This window comes from Sebastes fasciatus, chromosome 6 (assembly GCF_043250625.1).
Source record: "Sebastes fasciatus isolate fSebFas1 chromosome 6, fSebFas1.pri, whole genome shotgun sequence".
Lineage (NCBI taxonomy): Eukaryota > Metazoa > Chordata > Actinopteri > Perciformes > Sebastidae > Sebastes > Sebastes fasciatus.
Genome location: NC_133800.1, coordinates 37040220 through 37057719, shown reverse-complemented (window position 1 = coordinate 37057719; position 17500 = coordinate 37040220). Strand labels below are relative to the sequence as shown.

Here is a 17500-nt window from a genome sequence, read left to right as displayed (position 1 = left end):
CTGTACTTAACTACAATTTTTGGGTAATTTAACTTAGTAATTTGGTTTTATGATGCTACTTTCTACTTCTACTCCACTAAAACTCAGAGGTAAATAATGCACTTTTGACTGCACTACATTTGTTAAATAACTTAAGTTACTTCACAGATACAGATTTTACAAAATAATATATGATAAATTATTAAATACAGATTAAACTATTCAACAGTATATGAAGGAGTTAAAATTGGACCTGCTCTATATGAAAGGTGTCTTGAAATAACCTCTGTTATGATGTGATGCTATATAAAAATTGAATTGAATTGAATTGAACATATAAAAGCCGAAATTAATAAAAACAAATAATTTTAAACAGAAAAGAATACATTGGGATATAATAATAATGAATATAATTGAATACAAAATAACTAATTTGTCTAATAAATAAATGTTATTTATTTTTCTATTTCTGTGCATAGTTATTTATTTTTAAATTAACCTGCACATTTATTTGATGATGGAGGCTTTTATTTCTTTATTATTTCTTTATTTATTCATATTTTTATTTCTTTATTTATTATAATGGCAGCTTTATTGTTCCACACACCTCCACCAGCTGTAACATGGAAATGCTGCTTATGTGTTAAAATATCAGTAATAATATTCCAATAATATGATGAGATATATGTGTATATATATATATATATATATATATATGTGTATATATATATATGTGTATATATATATATATATACTCTCGGAAAGGGACCATTCTGCCCAGCAAGCACTTTTTTTTAGTACATTTCACTGTTTATGCTTTTGTACTGAAGTGAAATCTTGTATGCAGGACTTTTACTTGTAAAGTATTTTTACAGAGCAGTATTACTGCTTTTACCTCAGTAAAACTCTTCCACCACTGGTTTTACTGCAGTTCATGTTGTGGCCGCCGGGCGGCAGCAGAGAGTCTGACTCACACACTGACACCAACGAAGAAGAAGTTGTGTAAACAGGAAGTGAGATATTTTCCATCCTCTGGTCGACAGAATAATAATAATCATCTTTTGGTTTATTTTTCTGTACAAATAGTGATTTTAGCTTCTGTTATCGGCTACAGGGGGATTTATAAGGGTTTCTTTTTATTATAACTGTCCCCTGTTTAGTGCTTTAGTCGTTAATTGGTCTGTTTGTCCGTCATGAACTCAGGAGAGATGAGCAACGCTCAGTTATTACAGCAGGTGAGACACAAAACACACACTGATCTGTCTGTTACATTCACATTCACTCACTACTAACGTCTGTTACATTCACATTCACTCACTACTAAGTCTGTTACATTCACATTCACTCACTACTAAAGTCTGTTACATTCACATTCACTCACTACTAACGTCTGTTACATTCACATTCACTCACTACTAAGTCTGTTACATTCACATTCACTCACTACTAAAGTCTGTTACATTCACATTCACTCACTACTAAGTCTGTTACATTCACATTCACTCACTACTAAAGTCTGTTACATTCACATTCACTCACTACTAAAGTCTGTTACATTCACATTCACTCACTACTAACGTCTGTCACATTCACATTCACTCACTACTAACGTCTGTCACATTCACATTCACTCACTACTAACGTCTGTCACATTCACATTCACTCACTACTAAAGTCTGTTACATTCACTCACTACTAAAGTCTGTCACATTCACATTCACTCACTACTAAAGTCTGTTACATTCACATTCACTCACTACTAAAGTCTGTTACATTCACATTCACTCACTACTAAAGTCTGTTACATTCACTCACTACTAAAGTCTGTCACATTCACATTCACTCAGTACTAAAGTCTGTCACATTCACATTCACTCACTACTAAAGTCTGTTACATTCACATTCACTCACTACTAACGTCTGTTACATTCACATTCACTCACTACTAAAGTCTGTTACATTCACATTCACTCACTACTAAAGTCTGTTACATTCACATTCACTCACTACTAAAGTCTGTTACATTCACATTCACTCACTACTAAAGTCTGTTACATTCACATTCACTCACTACTAAAGTCTGTTACATTCACATTCACTCACTACTAACGTCTGTCACATTCACATTCACTCACTACTAACGTCTGTTACATTCACATTCACTCACTACTAAAGTCTGTTACATTCACTCACTACTAAAGTCTGTTACATTCACATTCACTCACTACTAAAGTCTGTTACATTCACATTCACTCACTACTAACGTCTGTTACATTCACATTCACTCACTACTAAAGTCTGTTACATTCACATTCACTCAGTACTAAAGTCTGTTACATTCACATTCACTCACTACTAAAGTCTGTTACATTCACATTCACTCAGTACTAAAGTCTGTTACATTCACATTCACTCACTACTAAAGTCTGTTACATTCACATTCACTCACTACTAAAGTCTGTCACATTCACATTCACTCAGTACTAAAGTCTGTTACATTCACATTCACTCACTACTAAAGTCTGTCACATTCACATTCACTCACTACTAACGTCTGTTACATTCACATTCACTCACTACTAACGTCTGTTATATTCACATTCACTCACTACTAAAGTCTGTTACATTCACATTCACTCACTACTAAAGTCTGTTACATTCACATTCACTCACTACTAAAGTCTGTTACATTCACATTCACTCACTACTAAAGTCTGTTACATTCACATTCACTCACTACTAAAGTCTGTTACATTCACATTCACTCACTACTAAAGTCTGTCACATTCACATTCACTCACTACTAAAGTCTGTTACATTCACTCACTACTAACGTCTGTCACATTCACATTCACTCACTACTAAAGTCTGTCACATTCACATTCACTCACTACTAAAGTCTGTTACATTCACTCACTACTAACGTCTGTTACATTCACATTCACTCACTACTAACGTCTGTCACATTCACATTCACTCACTACTAAAGTCTGTTACATTCACATTCACTCACTACTAAAGTCTGTTACATTCACATTCACTACTAAAGTCTGTTACATTCACATTCACTCACTACTAAAGTCTGTTACATTCACATTCACTCACTACTAAAGTCTGTCACATTCACATTCACTCACTACTAAAGTCTGTTACATTCACATTCACTCACTACTAAAGTCTGTCACATTCACATTCACTCACTACTAAAGTCTGTCACATTCACATTCACTCAGTACTAAAGTCTGTTACATTCACATTCACTCACTACTAAAGTCTGTTACATTCACATTCACTCACTACTAAAGTCTGTTACATTCACATTCACTCACTACTAAAGTCTGTTACATTCACATTCACTCACTACTAACGTCTGTTACATTCACATTCACTCACTACTAACGTCTGTTACATTCACATTCACTCACTACTAAAGTCTGTTACATTCACATTCACTCACTACTAAAGTCTGTTACATTCACATTCACTACTAAAGTCTGTTACATTCACATTCACTCACTACTAAAGTCTGTTACATTCACATTCACTCACTACTAACGTCTGTCACATTCACATTCACTCAGTACTAAAGTCTGTTACATTCACATTCACTCACTACTAACGTCTGTTACATTCACATTCACTCACTACTAACGTCTGTTACATTCACATTCACTCACTACTAAAGTCTGTTACATTCACATTCACTCACTACTAACGTCTGTTACATTCACATTCACTCACTACTAAAGTCTGTTACATTCACATTCACTCACTACTAAAGTCTGTCACATTCACATTCACTCACTACTAAAGTCTGTTACATTCACATTCACTACTAAAGTCTGTTACATTCACATTCACTCACTACTAAAGTCTGTTACATTCACATTCACTCACTACTAAAGTCTGTTACATTCACATTCACTCACTACTAAAGTCTGTTACATTCACATTCACTACTAAAGTCTGTTACATTCACATTCACTCACTACTAAAGTCTGTTACATTCACATTCACTCACTACTAAAGTCTGTTACATTCACATTCACTCACTACTAAAGTCTGTTACATTCACATTCACTCACTACTAACGTCTGTTACATTCACATTCACTCACTACTAACGTCTGTCACATTCACATTCACTCACTACTAAAGTCTGTTACATTCACATTCACTCACTACTAAAGTCTGTTACATTCACATTCACTCACTACTAACGTCTGTCACATTCACATTCACTCACTACTAAAGTCTGTTACATTCACATTCACTCACTACTAAAGTCTGTTACATTCACATTCACTACTAAAGTCTGTTACATTCACATTCACTCACTACTAACGTCTGTCACATTCACATTCACTCACTACTAAAGTCTGTTACATTCACATTCACTCACTACTAAAGTCTGTTACATTCACATTCACTACTAAAGTCTGTTACATTCACATTCACTCACTACTAAAGTCTGTTACATTCACATTCACTCACTACTAAAGTCTGTTACATTCACATTCACTCACTACTAAAGTCTGTTACATTCACATTCACTACTAAAGTCTGTTACATTCACATTCACTCACTACTAAAGTCTGTTACATTCACATTCACTCACTACTAAAGTCTGTTACATTCACATTCACTCACTACTAAAGTCTGTTACATTCACATTCACTCACTACTAACGTCTGTTACATTCACATTCACTCACTACTAACGTCTGTCACATTCACATTCACTCACTACTAAAGTCTGTTACATTCACATTCACTCACTACTAAAGTCTGTTACATTCACATTCACTCACTACTAAAGTCTGTTACATTCACATTCACTACTAAAGTCTGTTACATTCACATTCACTCACTACTAAAGTCTGTTACATTCACATTCACTACTAAAGTCTGTTACATTCACATTCACTCACTACTAAAGTCTGTCACATTCACATTCACTCAGTACTAAAGTCTGTTACATTCACATTCACTCACTACTAAAGTCTGTTACATTCACATTCACTCACTACTAAAGTCTGTTACATTCACATTCACTCACTACTAACGTCTGTTACATTCACATTCACTCACTACTAACGTCTGTTACATTCACATTCACTCACTACTAAAGTCTGTTACATTCACTCACTACTAACGTCTGTTACATTCACATTCACTCACTACTAAAGTCTGTTACATTCACATTCACTCACTACTAAAGTCTGTTACATTCACATTCACTACTAAAGTCTGTTACATTCACATTCACTCACTACTAAAGTCTGTTACATTCACATTCACTCACTACTAAAGTCTGTCACATTCACATTCACTCAGTACTAAAGTCTGTTACATTCACATTCACTCACTACTAACGTCTGTTACATTCACATTCACTCACTACTTGATGAATTTATTATTATATACTACTGCTAGTTTAATCTATAATAATACATAATTTATTATTATATACTGCGTGTAGTTTAATCTATAATAACACATAATTTATTATATACTACTGCTAGTTTAATCTACAATAATACATCATTTATTATTATATACTGCTTGTAGTTTAATCTACAATAATACATCATTTATTATTATATACTACTGGTAGTTTAATCTATAATAATACATCATTTATTATTATATACTGCTGGTAGTTTAATCTATAATAATACATCATTTATTAGTTCATTATATTTTGTTTTAATAATCTGAATGTGTAAAGTAACTAAAGCTGATAAATGTAGTGCAGTAAAAATGGTTTACTTCCCTCTGAGATTTAGTGGAGGAGAAGTATAAAGTATATTAAGATGGTATAAATACTCAACTAATCCCCAAATTGTACCTAAGTACAGTACTTGAGTAAATATACGTAGTTACTTTCCACAACTGCAAATAACAATATTTTGTAAAGTGATTTTTTCTAAAACAGAATATGTATAAATTGTGTAAAATGTGTATTCTGGTACTTTTTTTAAGAGTAGAGACCAAAAAATATTAGTTTTATTTTGTTTAATTTTATCCAGATATTATATTTAGACAGTTTAGTGAAAATCAGTCAAAATGGATTTCTCAGATTAAAAAATGTGGATTATTAAGAATATCAGTGGTGAAAAGTAACTAAGTACATTTACTGATTAATAATAATAATAATAATAAATCATTTTATTTATGGGCGCCTTTCAAAACACTCAAGGTCACCTTACAAAGCAGAGTAAAAAATGAATAACAATGTAACAATAAATAATCAAATTAACAAAACAAATTTACAGTGTATAAAATCATTATGTACAGAAGATTCGTGGGACCAGATAGATAATGGTCAAAGTAAATATGCCAGTTTAAAGAAATGTGTTTTGAGACGAGATTTAAAGTGGGGAGAGAGTCTTAAGTACTCCACTACATTTATCTGACAGCTTTAGTCACTTTACAGATTCTGATTATTAAAACAAAATATAAAACTGTCAGATAAATGTAGTGCAGTAAAAAGTACAATATTTCCCTCTGAGATGTAGAAAGTAACATAAAATGGTATATATATACTCAACTAACCCCAAAATTGTACTTGAGTACAGTACAGTAAGTACAGCACTTGAGTAAATGTACGTAGTTACTTTCCACAACTGCAAATAAGAATAGTAATAAGAAATAATAAGAAGTAATACACCTACTATGGATGAGTAGTACCTCATACAACCCCACTGAGAAACACCTGAACTATCCTATTTTTAATTATAAATGTGAAACCACCATAAAGATCATTTTTAAAACTTCTCCCTCCCTCCTGCAGATGGCGCTGCTGCGCTGGCTGACCTCTCAGACCGACGAGGACCGGACGATTTTGGCGGCAGTGATGGGTGTCCAGGTCGGCAGAGAGCTGCTGAACCGCTTCACCGGCCAGGACAAAGTGGACGCTTACAAGGTTACCTGTCTCTGCTTTAAATACACAGATTTGATCAGTTTAGAAGCAAAGAGACAACACCTTTTTTGATAACAGCTGCTAGATAGCGCTGTGGTAGCGCTGCCGCCATTTTGGACTGAAGACGCCAATGAGTCTATGTCCATGGATGTATAAAGAAATGTCTGTAAATCAGAGGTTGCAGCGGTAGACCAGCAACTGCCCTGTTCTGAGAGGGAAAATTACTGTTTTTATGAATGGTGTCTGGTGGCTTTGAAGATACAAAGGCTTCAGTTCCCCGTCAGAAAGGGCTGTCTGGCAGCGAGGTAATTCGGTGAAAATATTATAAATATAGCGTACACGTAAACTACTAAAATCGTTTTTTCTTCTGCTCCCGTCCACAGCCGCTTCATCTCGCCGTCAGACAGCCCTTTCTGACGGGGGACTGAAGCTGTTATATCGCTCTCTTCAAAGCCACCAGACTCCATTCATAAAAACATGAATTTTACCTCTCACAACGCGGGAGTATACTGTACATACAACCCCACTTCAATAATCTGAACTAACCCTTTCAGCTAACGTTGACTCAGCTATTCATAACCTTATTAATTAGCTCACTATGCTAACCTAGTTTTCTGCTAACGGCATGAATGGACGTTTAGTCAGTTTAATAAACAAGTGTAACACTGACTGTATTTCTATTTTAACTTGTACTTCATTTATTTTGTGTGTGTTTCCTCAGAGAGAGTGCATCCTGAGCATCTCAGAGTTTGTCCGTCAGAACCCGCGAGCCTCGCAGGCCGTCATCAACGCCCACGTGGAGAAAAGCGTTCTGGTTTTCGCAGCTCAAGTCAAAGCTCTGGAGACGGCGCCGATGTTCTGAATGAACGGCTCTGTGATGTGAAAACCTCAACAATGTGGGCACATTTTATATCTTTAGATCTGAAACTGTATGCTAATTAAAACACTTTATTTTATATTTTACAGTATATTTGTGTAATTATTTTGTTTATGTTCTTAACTGATTAATTAATTGTATCAAACGTTTATCAACACTTTCCATTCAGAGAGGAAGAACTGAGACAGCTTTAATTTGGAAAAGTTGTAAATTTCACTTAAAAAATACCTTGAAAATGTCTTTGAAAATGTTTTTGAAAATGTTTTCATGAGGTTGAAACTCTGTGTGTCATTGCCTTAATAAAGCTGTGTGGTGATCTGAACCTCGATGACTCTTCATAATGAAAGCTTCTGTAAACACATATGGAGTTACTTTTGTGTCTTTATTAATCAAGCAACTTAAAAGGTTTGAGAGCAAAACAGTTGGCATCCAATCAAAAAATGTGTTATTGTTAATTATAAATGTATAAATGCGATTCCAAGAGTTTTATTGTTTCAACATTGCACCCTGTTTGGCTCACTTCTCTAGAAGCCGTGAACCGATTGTAATTTTCTAGCAGCTTTTTTAGATGTTCAATGATCCATTTATTAGTGGCATATTCACTGGAGAAGTTGAAATTTTTTTTTTAACTTTGTATATGTACCCCTGGTATGGGCAGGGACTTTCTCTTAATATTTTAATTTTAATTTTAATTTATTTATTTATTTTTATTATAATTTTTTTAACTTTGTATATGTACCCCTGGTATGGGCAGGGACTTTCTCTTAATATTTTTATTTTTATTTTTTTATTTTTTTATTTTTATTATTTTTTTATTATTATTATTTTTAACTTTGTATATGTACTCCTGGTATGGGCAGGGACTTCTTCTTAATATTTTTATTTTTATTTTTATTATTTTTTTATTATTATTATTTTTAACTTTGTATATGTACTCCTGGTATGGGCAGGGACTTCTTCTTAATATTTTAATTTTTTAATTTTTTTATTTCTTTATTATTATTATTTTTTTACTTTGTATATGTACCCCTGGTATTGGTGGGGACTTTTTCTTAATATTTTTATTTTTATTTTTAATTTTTTTTAATTTTTTTAATTTTTAATTTTTTTATCATTCTTTTTTTTTACTTTGTATATATGCCCCTGGTATGTACAGTTTTGATATATACATGCTGTTAATTTGCCTAATGTAATTGATGTAATGTTTCTAGTAGTTCTCAGTCTGTCCGCTCGGTGTCGCTGCTGCGCTCTCTCTCTGCGCTGCTGAAATGCCCGGATGTTATTGTGGCTAGCTCTTTCAGCTAACCAGCTAGCCGCTGCGACGCCGCTCGCCTGCTGCCTTCCGCCGCTTCCCATCGGGACATCCGACCCTCCAGGCCGGTTACACTCTGGTTCCTAACGGTGGTCACTCGACGTCGGTAGTTTATCATGATAGAAGTTGACCGAACTGATTGATTTTCTAACCGATTTGGCGGGACTGGATCCGGTTAACAACACGACGAGCTAACGGCTAACAGAGCGGCTAGCGCGGGAGCTAACAGAGCTAACAGAGAGCTAACAGGCTAACAGCTAACAGAGGCTAACAGGCTAACAGGGCTAGCTCGGCTGCTCGGCGTCATGGAGGACAAATCGTTCACTAAAGAGTTGGACCAGTGGATTGAACAGCTCAATGAGTGCAAGCAGCTCTCGGAGAACCAGGTCCGGACCCTCTGCGAGAAGGTGAGTCGGTTCCAGGTGTTTTACAGCTGTTTTAAAGGTGTTTATCAGGTGTTTTATTGGGATTCAGTGCGGCCTAGATTGCGAAAGCGGCTCCGACTAATCTCTGGCCTGGACGTCTCGACCAGGCGGCTGTTAGTCGCTCAGTCATCCTGACACTTTATTAAGATATTACATCTCTGTAACAACCACATTTTATTTCACACTCAACACTCTGGCTCCACGCACCGTCAGACCCGTTAAAGGTGTATTAACGTGGCCGGTTATTCGGTCTTTAACCGTCGTCTCGGTTCAGACAGGCCGCATCTTTTACTCCATCAACCAGCAGATAGACGGAGCCCGTTTTACTGCCTGTTCATTACATCATGACTACATCCTGCTCACAGATCAGGATTCGGTTAATGTTTGGTTTTTAGGAGTTTTATGTTTTTGTTTTCATATGCAAAGTGAACGTGTATTTATTAATTAAAGTGTTTAGTTGTGATTGGCACCGCGCCCTGTCTTTATCGATCAACCGGTTCATTACATGAACCTGACAAGCCTCTTTCACACGTCACTTCAGGGCTGTTGCACCATAAAGATAACCTTAACCCTTCCTTAACCCATCCTTTACCTTAACCGATCCTTAACCCATCCTTAACCCATTCTTAACCGATCCTTAACCAAACCTTAACCCATTCTTAACCGATCCTTAACCCATCCACCATAAAGATAACCTTAACCCATCCTTAAAGATAACCGTCCTCAACCCATCCTTTACCCAGCCTTAACCCATCCTTAAAGATAACCTTCCTTAACCCTTCCTCAACCCATCCTCAACTCAGCCTTAACCCATCCTTTACCCATCCTTAACCCATCCACCATAAAGATAACCCATCCTTAACCCATCCACCATAAAGATAACCCATCCACAACCCAGCCTTAACCCATCCACCATAAAGATAACCCATCCATAACCCATCCATAACCCATCCATAATCCATCCACCATAAAGATAACCCATCCTTAACCCATCCACCATAAAGATAACCCATCCATAATCCATCCACCATAAAGATAACCCATCCTTAACCCATCCTTAACCCATCCTTAACCTATACTTAGCCCATCCACAGTAAAGATAACCCTTCCTTTACCCATCCTTACCCCATCCCTAACCCTTCCCTAACCCATCCATAAAGATAACCCATCCATAACCCATCCTTAACACATCCGGTCACTTGTAACGCACCATCGACCTTTATAATGTTGTTAAAACACATTATATAACAGTCGGTTTAAATCATATTACTGACACGCTGCAGGTTGTTATCTCCTGACTGTGTAGAGGAATATTTCTGGTTCGTTGTGAGTTAAATGAATGAAAGAATAATACTCTAAACCTTAGTTTCTTTTTAGTTAATCATTGAAACTGTCAGCTGAGTTGTTTTTAGGGTCAACAAGCCAATAAAGCAATAAGGGATGTGGAAGATAATAAAGGTACCAGCTCGTATAACAGGCCTGCAAACAATTACTTCCACTATTCAATTAAATGTTTAAAAATAACAATAAATGCTCATCCCAAAGTGATGTCTTTAAACTGCTGCAACTATTAGTCGGTTAATCGATTAGTCATCAATAGAAAAGTAATCTGCTGCAACTATTTTGATAATCAATTCGTGTTTGTAATAATTTTTTAAGCTAAAATTTCAACTATTTGCTGGTTAGAGCCTCCAGCTGTGATGATTTTATCGATTAATTGAGAAAATAAACAGAAATCTCTAAAAAAAAAAAAAAATCTGCTGCAACTATTTTGATTATAGATTAATTGTTTTAGTCATTTTTCAAGCTTAAATATCCAAACATTTGCTCGTTAAAGTTTCTCAGATGTGATTATTTGCTGCTTTACTTTGTGATATCTGATTATAAACTGAATATTTTTGGCACCTTTCACTATTTTCTGTCATTTTATAGACAAAATGTGTTATCGATTAATTGAGAAAATAAACTTTACTGATTAATCAACACTGAAAATAATTGTTATTGCAGCCCTACTGTATTCAAAGATGTATTGATATATTGCACTTTGTTGGGCGGTAACATTTGATCACCTTTTGTATTTTAATAAAGAAAACTGATTAATGTTAATATTGAACATCTACAGCACTTATAAAGCTCTGACATACGTCTTAAAACTCATAGCTGAAATAACAGCGACACAAACTCACTGTTGTCACGATTATTCAGTTAGTCGTTCAGCAGAAAAATGAGTACGTCCTCCTCAAACGGGAAGTTTTCCTGCTTTTATCATTTTTATAAAATATTATACATTAAATATTGTGTTTTCGACTGTTGGGCGAACAAAAAAGGTAATTTGAAGACGTCACCGTGGACTCTGGGAACATAACTCTATTGTTTTTAGACATTTTATAAACTAAACGATTGATAAATAAGTCAGACCGTTCAGAGAAACCCGGTAGAACAGAAGCTAACCTGCACATTTCCTGTTAACCACAGTTTTCAGCCATCAACGCTTTGCTTTTATATCCGTGACCGAGTCATTTTAAACGCTACGGTGTCCTGTGAGGTCAACGCAGCCTTCAACACCTCAAAATAACCCGTCGGTCTGTCACTGTTGCTAAACGTGGATGCATATGACATGAGTTACTGTTCGTGTGTCTGTCTGAGAGAGTTTTATATAACCTTCTGTATGTAAAACGTATTAAAACGGTCACCAATTAAATAAGTAATCTGTGTGTTTGTTTCCTCTCCAGGCCAAGGAGATTCTGACCAAGGAGTCCAACGTTCAGGAGGTGAGATTTCACACGATGCCTGAGAAAAATCAAACTATTACCGATTGATTTCCTGTACGACACGTCTGTCAGATACTGGGCGACATGCCGGCCTTCATAGGACACAGTTCATCTCATTATAGAGCTGGACGGCTCATATTAACAGGATCGTTAAACATCTAAATGAAGATGAGAAATGCAAAATGTGGTGCTTTTGCTTAACCGATTGGTTAAGTAAATTATATAATTGGATGAAAATTGATCGAAGGAGATTTTGGTTGTAAATTAATAATGTAAGTTAATTTACATGTAAAATTCCTGACAGGAAGTGCAGTAAATTGAACCAGTTTCTGTATTTTGTCCGGCCAGTCAAACGGTTTCAAAAACTCCCGGGTGAAGACATGCTCCAGTACTAATCTGTTGGTCCATATCATAAGTTGTAGCCGTTGTAGAATGGATTATTAATCATTTAATTTGATAATATAATCAGTACATAATTTGATTTGTTAGTTCTGGTTTTTACTGATAAACCACAAAAGCAAAATGGTAGAAAAAGTCAACTTTTAAATATGAGGAAACACCACAAAGTGTTGTAATGTGGAATCTGTACAGACAAGTTTTATCTTCCTTCTATCTTTACTGTAACAGGAAATATAAATTCAGTAAACTCCACCAGGAACTGGTATAATAAGTAGTAAATCAGCAGTTCCTCACCTTTTTGGCCTGTAAACCCTTTAAACAAATGGCATGCATCCCAAAGTTTAACCTTTCATTGGCGCAGTCTTGGGCTGCATTCACCTCAGATCCAGCGGTGCAGTGAAAACGCAAGTCTGAAACTGAACCGCTAGAACCTAAAAATCACAAAATAAATTGGTGACATTCAAATTACTTTTCGATTGCGTTAACTTTGACTGGTAGAAACCGAATGAATTTTTGGAGATATGCAACCCGACGTCACGCTGCGGTGGCCAATCATGTAACCGGCGATCCAGAGCGGTATAACTCAGCCACGAGGGAACAAAAGGCGTTCATCGTTACAGTTAATGGGCCATAAAAGTGACTAACACACCGTCTGATCTGGTGTGAATGCAGCTTTAGAAACGAATCAAAGTACATAAGAAACCCCAATAACAACAAGCAGAGACACATCAGAAACAGGACGACAGACTGTTCAGACTGCTGGAAGGTTTCCAGACAGCGTCAGAGAGGGAACTGGAATATAAATGTTTCAGAGTATGAAGTGACATTAATCTCTGGAACAAATAAACACACATACATGAAGATAAAAGTTGTTTCTAAATGAGACTTCTGAAGAAACCAAACAATATTTATACAGTATAGCCATGAATGGAAGTTATTCTGTTTATAATATAAGTCTTTATAATATTTAACAAGAAAACCAAATGTATGTGGAAGCTGACTCTGTGTTGTTCCCTCTGGTGTGCTCGGAGCAGAACATGAACAATATCACACCTTGTTTACACTGTAAACTGAGTCTCTGCTGATCTGCAGGCGCTCTCACACTTTACTGTCTTTATTTAGAAACAGAAATCTGCCTGCTAACATATAAAAGCATAATATTAATTATATCCTTTTAATAAACATTGAAAAACACCCATTACTCGCAGTAGGTCACAGTTTGAGGTTAGTTTTCCCAAATGCAGCTCACTGATGTTTTTATTTCTACTTTGTTCATCAGTCGTGTTAAAGTTCTTCATCGCTAACAAGAAAATGGAAAGTCATTCGAGGAAATAGCTCTGTGATTGAAAGAGTCACTGAACAAAGTGCCTGTTTATTCAGAATATTAATAGTGTTGATGAGGAAGTTCGCACTCAACCGTTTCAACCGAGCCCAAAGAAGTAAAACCACTGTCATTTATAAGAAAATAAAAAAGATGAGGAACAAAAGTAGAATTGTGTAGCATAAATGTTTTTTCTGCTTTCCTCTTCGTAAAATCATCTCATCGCTCTTGTAGTTGTAATAACTATAAATACAAATATTACAAAATATACTAATGTTTGAGCGTGAAAGTTAATTCTTTACATTTAAAATGGTAGTTTGACCAAAAGCACTTAACTCAGGGTTCACTTACTAGTTTTTACCAGAGCTTTCAATAGTCAAGTGGACCTTGAATTATGAGTTTTTTAAAGAACAGTAATGCTTACATAAGAAAAAAGGAAGTAGAATTTACATAAAAATAGAGCCTGTAAACTGTTGACATACTTGACGTACAAGATTTACATTGCTGCTAATATGACGTATCTGTGATGTGGTTGTCAGTGGATAATATTGATCTGCCAGTACTGGTGAGAGGATTTAATCAATTCAGTACATGTTTAATAGAAAAAGCTGAAAGAGAAAAGCTCGTAAGTGAACCTTAAGTTTAGAATATTTTTATCACAGATTTGTTTCATAAAGTTGAAAATGAACATCAAATATAAAACTATAGGAAGTGGAAAAGAAGGTGTTTGTTAATCTGTGCAGGGAAACCAAAGGAATCATTGTACTGTTGCTGTTGAACTGCCGGTGACTCGTTGACGTTGTTTCCTGTTCCTGCTCAGGTGCGATGCCCGGTGACGGTGTGCGGCGACGTCCACGGTCAGTTCCACGACCTGATGGAGTTGTTTAAGATCGGAGGCAAGTCTCCCGACACCAACTACCTGTTCATGGGGGACTACGTCGACAGAGGCTACTACTCTGTGGAGACGGTCACGCTGCTCGTCACGCTAAAGGTAAACGCCGTCACTGTGATGTCGGTGTGTTTATTTATGTGTTCGCAATGTTGTCAGGATATCTGCAGATGTTGATGAGTCTTAAAACACATTCAGCTCCCCCAAAAAGGCCTTGCAAAAGTCTTAAACTTCATTGATTTATGGAAAGTGGTTTTCTGTATTTACTTCCTGGAACCTGGTTTCAGGCGCGTGTAATCTGGTGTGCTTGTTTGGGAGTCCTGAAAGGTAATTTTTTGATATTTTTGGGGCATTTTCAGGTATTTTTTCTGACATTTGTTTCTGAAATTTTCCACATAGTTTTCAGACATTTTTCACAGATTTGTTTTCAGATTTTCAGATTTTTTTTTCCCACCGATTTTCCAGATTTTCTTCCGCATTTTTCACATAGTTTTCACATTTTGCTTATATTGTTTGGTAATTTTTCCGATATTTTTCAGTTTTTTTAAATATTTTTCCATATTTTTTGGATATATTCCCCATGATTATTCTCTCAATTAATCGTTTGGTCTATAAAATAAGTCCAAGATGATGACTTCAGATGTCGTGTTTTGTTCGTCCAACAGTCCAAAGCCCAAAGATATTCAGTTTATTGTCTCAACGACAAAGAACAGTAGTAAATCTTTACATTTGATAAACTGGAACTAGAGAATATTTGGATTTTTTGATTGAAAAATTAATGAAACAATTAATTGTTTACTAAAATAGATCGTCTATTAGATTAATTGTTTCAGCTCTGAATGAAAATAATTTTCAGTTGCGGTCCTTTATCTTTTATTTCTGTGTCATGCCAAACATCTGGCCCGTCTCACGAAGGGTTTAGAAGACGCCGCTAGTTTACAAAATATTCATCTTCTGGTAATAAATGTACAAAAAGGGCAGAAAAAGTTACCTTATTGTAGACTACCTCTATATTCTGGTAATTAAAACATTTAAACATCTTCTATGACTAACGTTTTTTTTATTTGTTGTGTCGTTCAGGTTCGTTTCCAGGAGCGAATCACCATCCTGCGAGGGAACCACGAGTCGCGGCAGATCACACAGGTCTACGGCTTCTACGACGAGTGCCTGAGGAAGTACGGCAACGCCAACGTCTGGAAGTACTTCACAGACCTGTTTGACTACCTGCCTCTCACCGCGCTGGTGGACGGACAGGTAGGAGAGGAATCCGTTCTCATCTGTCACAAAATCTGATGTTGTTTTTACTGGTAGCCGTGAAATAGAGCCGTCTTTTTGTACTGTGATGTGCGTCCTCTGATACGGGATGTTACAAGATGCTGTCAGCAGACGACAGTCTGTAGATGACAGAAAAGTGGTTACCAATGTGAAAAGCTGTTTTTTGGTCTGTAGTATCTTTCTCTGTTTTACTTCCAGGTTGTGTCAGAATAAAAGCTTCCAGACTGATCGTGAAGCTGCAGACTCAATCAGTCATTTCTCTTGTCTTTATTCCAGATCTTCTGTCTCCACGGAGGTTTGTCTCCCTCCATAGACACTCTGGATCACATACGAGCTCTGGACCGCCTGCAGGAAGTCCCACATGAGGTACACAAACACGCACACACATTGAAATGCTAAAACACAGGATGTCAATTCAAATAGTGACTTTGTTGAGGACTATTTTCAGCAGTGTATTAATCCACATTTGGTGCTCTAGTGAGTGTTAGTAGCAGCAGGACGGTGTATTAGTGGGACTGAGTCAGAGTGTGTGTTGATGGTGATGAAGGATCATGTCACTAATAGTAGTAATAATATTAATAGTGACTCTCTGTCTCTGTGTGTGTCTCTGTGTCTCAGGGCCCGATGTGTGACCTGCTGTGGTCGGACCCCGATGATCGTGGTGGATGGGGCATCTCTCCCCGAGGTGCTGGTTACACCTTCGGACAGGACATCTCTGAAACCTTCAACCACGCCAACGGCCTCACTCTGGTGTCCCGCGCCCATCAGCTGGTCATGGAGGTAAAACACACAGCAGCTGTCCTCCTGGCTTCTGTAGAAACTCTGTGTTCACATCATTAAGCCATAAAAGTCAGCTGTTTTCTGAGTAAGCAAAGCAAAGATCAACGTGTGTAGAACAGTGAGGCAACTATTATTTGCCTCACTGTTCTACACAGTGAGGGCTGTCCTCAACCAAAGAAATTCTTAGTCAACTAACACTCGTATGATTTTGTCAACTTATCGAAGAGTTGATTCTTCCTTCTCAAAGAATAAATCTGGTGTTTATCAGAGATGTACTCAGAAGTTTCTTAGAAATAAGTCATTCAGTATGAAAAAGCATAAAAAGTTTCACTTTGGGGTCATTACGTGACCAGGCGTTATCATCCACTTGACGAGGGCGGCTTCACCCATTTCATTCAGAGAAAATAACTTTATTTTTCCCGTTACAATATCTACGTGCACGCAGCGCCAGCCTCAGGTATCCAACCGGAGAGCAGGCAGTCCGCGAGGCAAATTATCACGACGGGAGTAAAGTAAAAAACAAAACAGAAAGTCAGCTAACGGTAGTCC

The 17500-nt window shown here is 36.4% G+C and overlaps 1 protein-coding gene across 1 annotated transcript in view; it reads left to right on the top strand.

The window, feature by feature from the left end:
- Positions 1 to 9056: 9056 nt before the first annotated feature.
- LOC141770024 (serine/threonine-protein phosphatase 2A catalytic subunit beta isoform) overlaps positions 9057 to 17500 on the top strand; it is an 11416-nt gene continuing 2972 nt past the window's right edge. The window contains exons 1-6 of the mRNA XM_074639613.1: positions 9057 to 9498; positions 12249 to 12287; positions 14828 to 14998; positions 15977 to 16150; positions 16448 to 16537; positions 16790 to 16951. Coding sequence (XP_074495714.1) covers positions 9397 to 9498; positions 12249 to 12287; positions 14828 to 14998; positions 15977 to 16150; positions 16448 to 16537; positions 16790 to 16951 — 738 coding nt within the window. The 5' untranslated portion in view covers positions 9057 to 9396. The remainder of the gene's footprint in view (positions 9499 to 12248; positions 12288 to 14827; positions 14999 to 15976; positions 16151 to 16447; positions 16538 to 16789; positions 16952 to 17500) is intronic.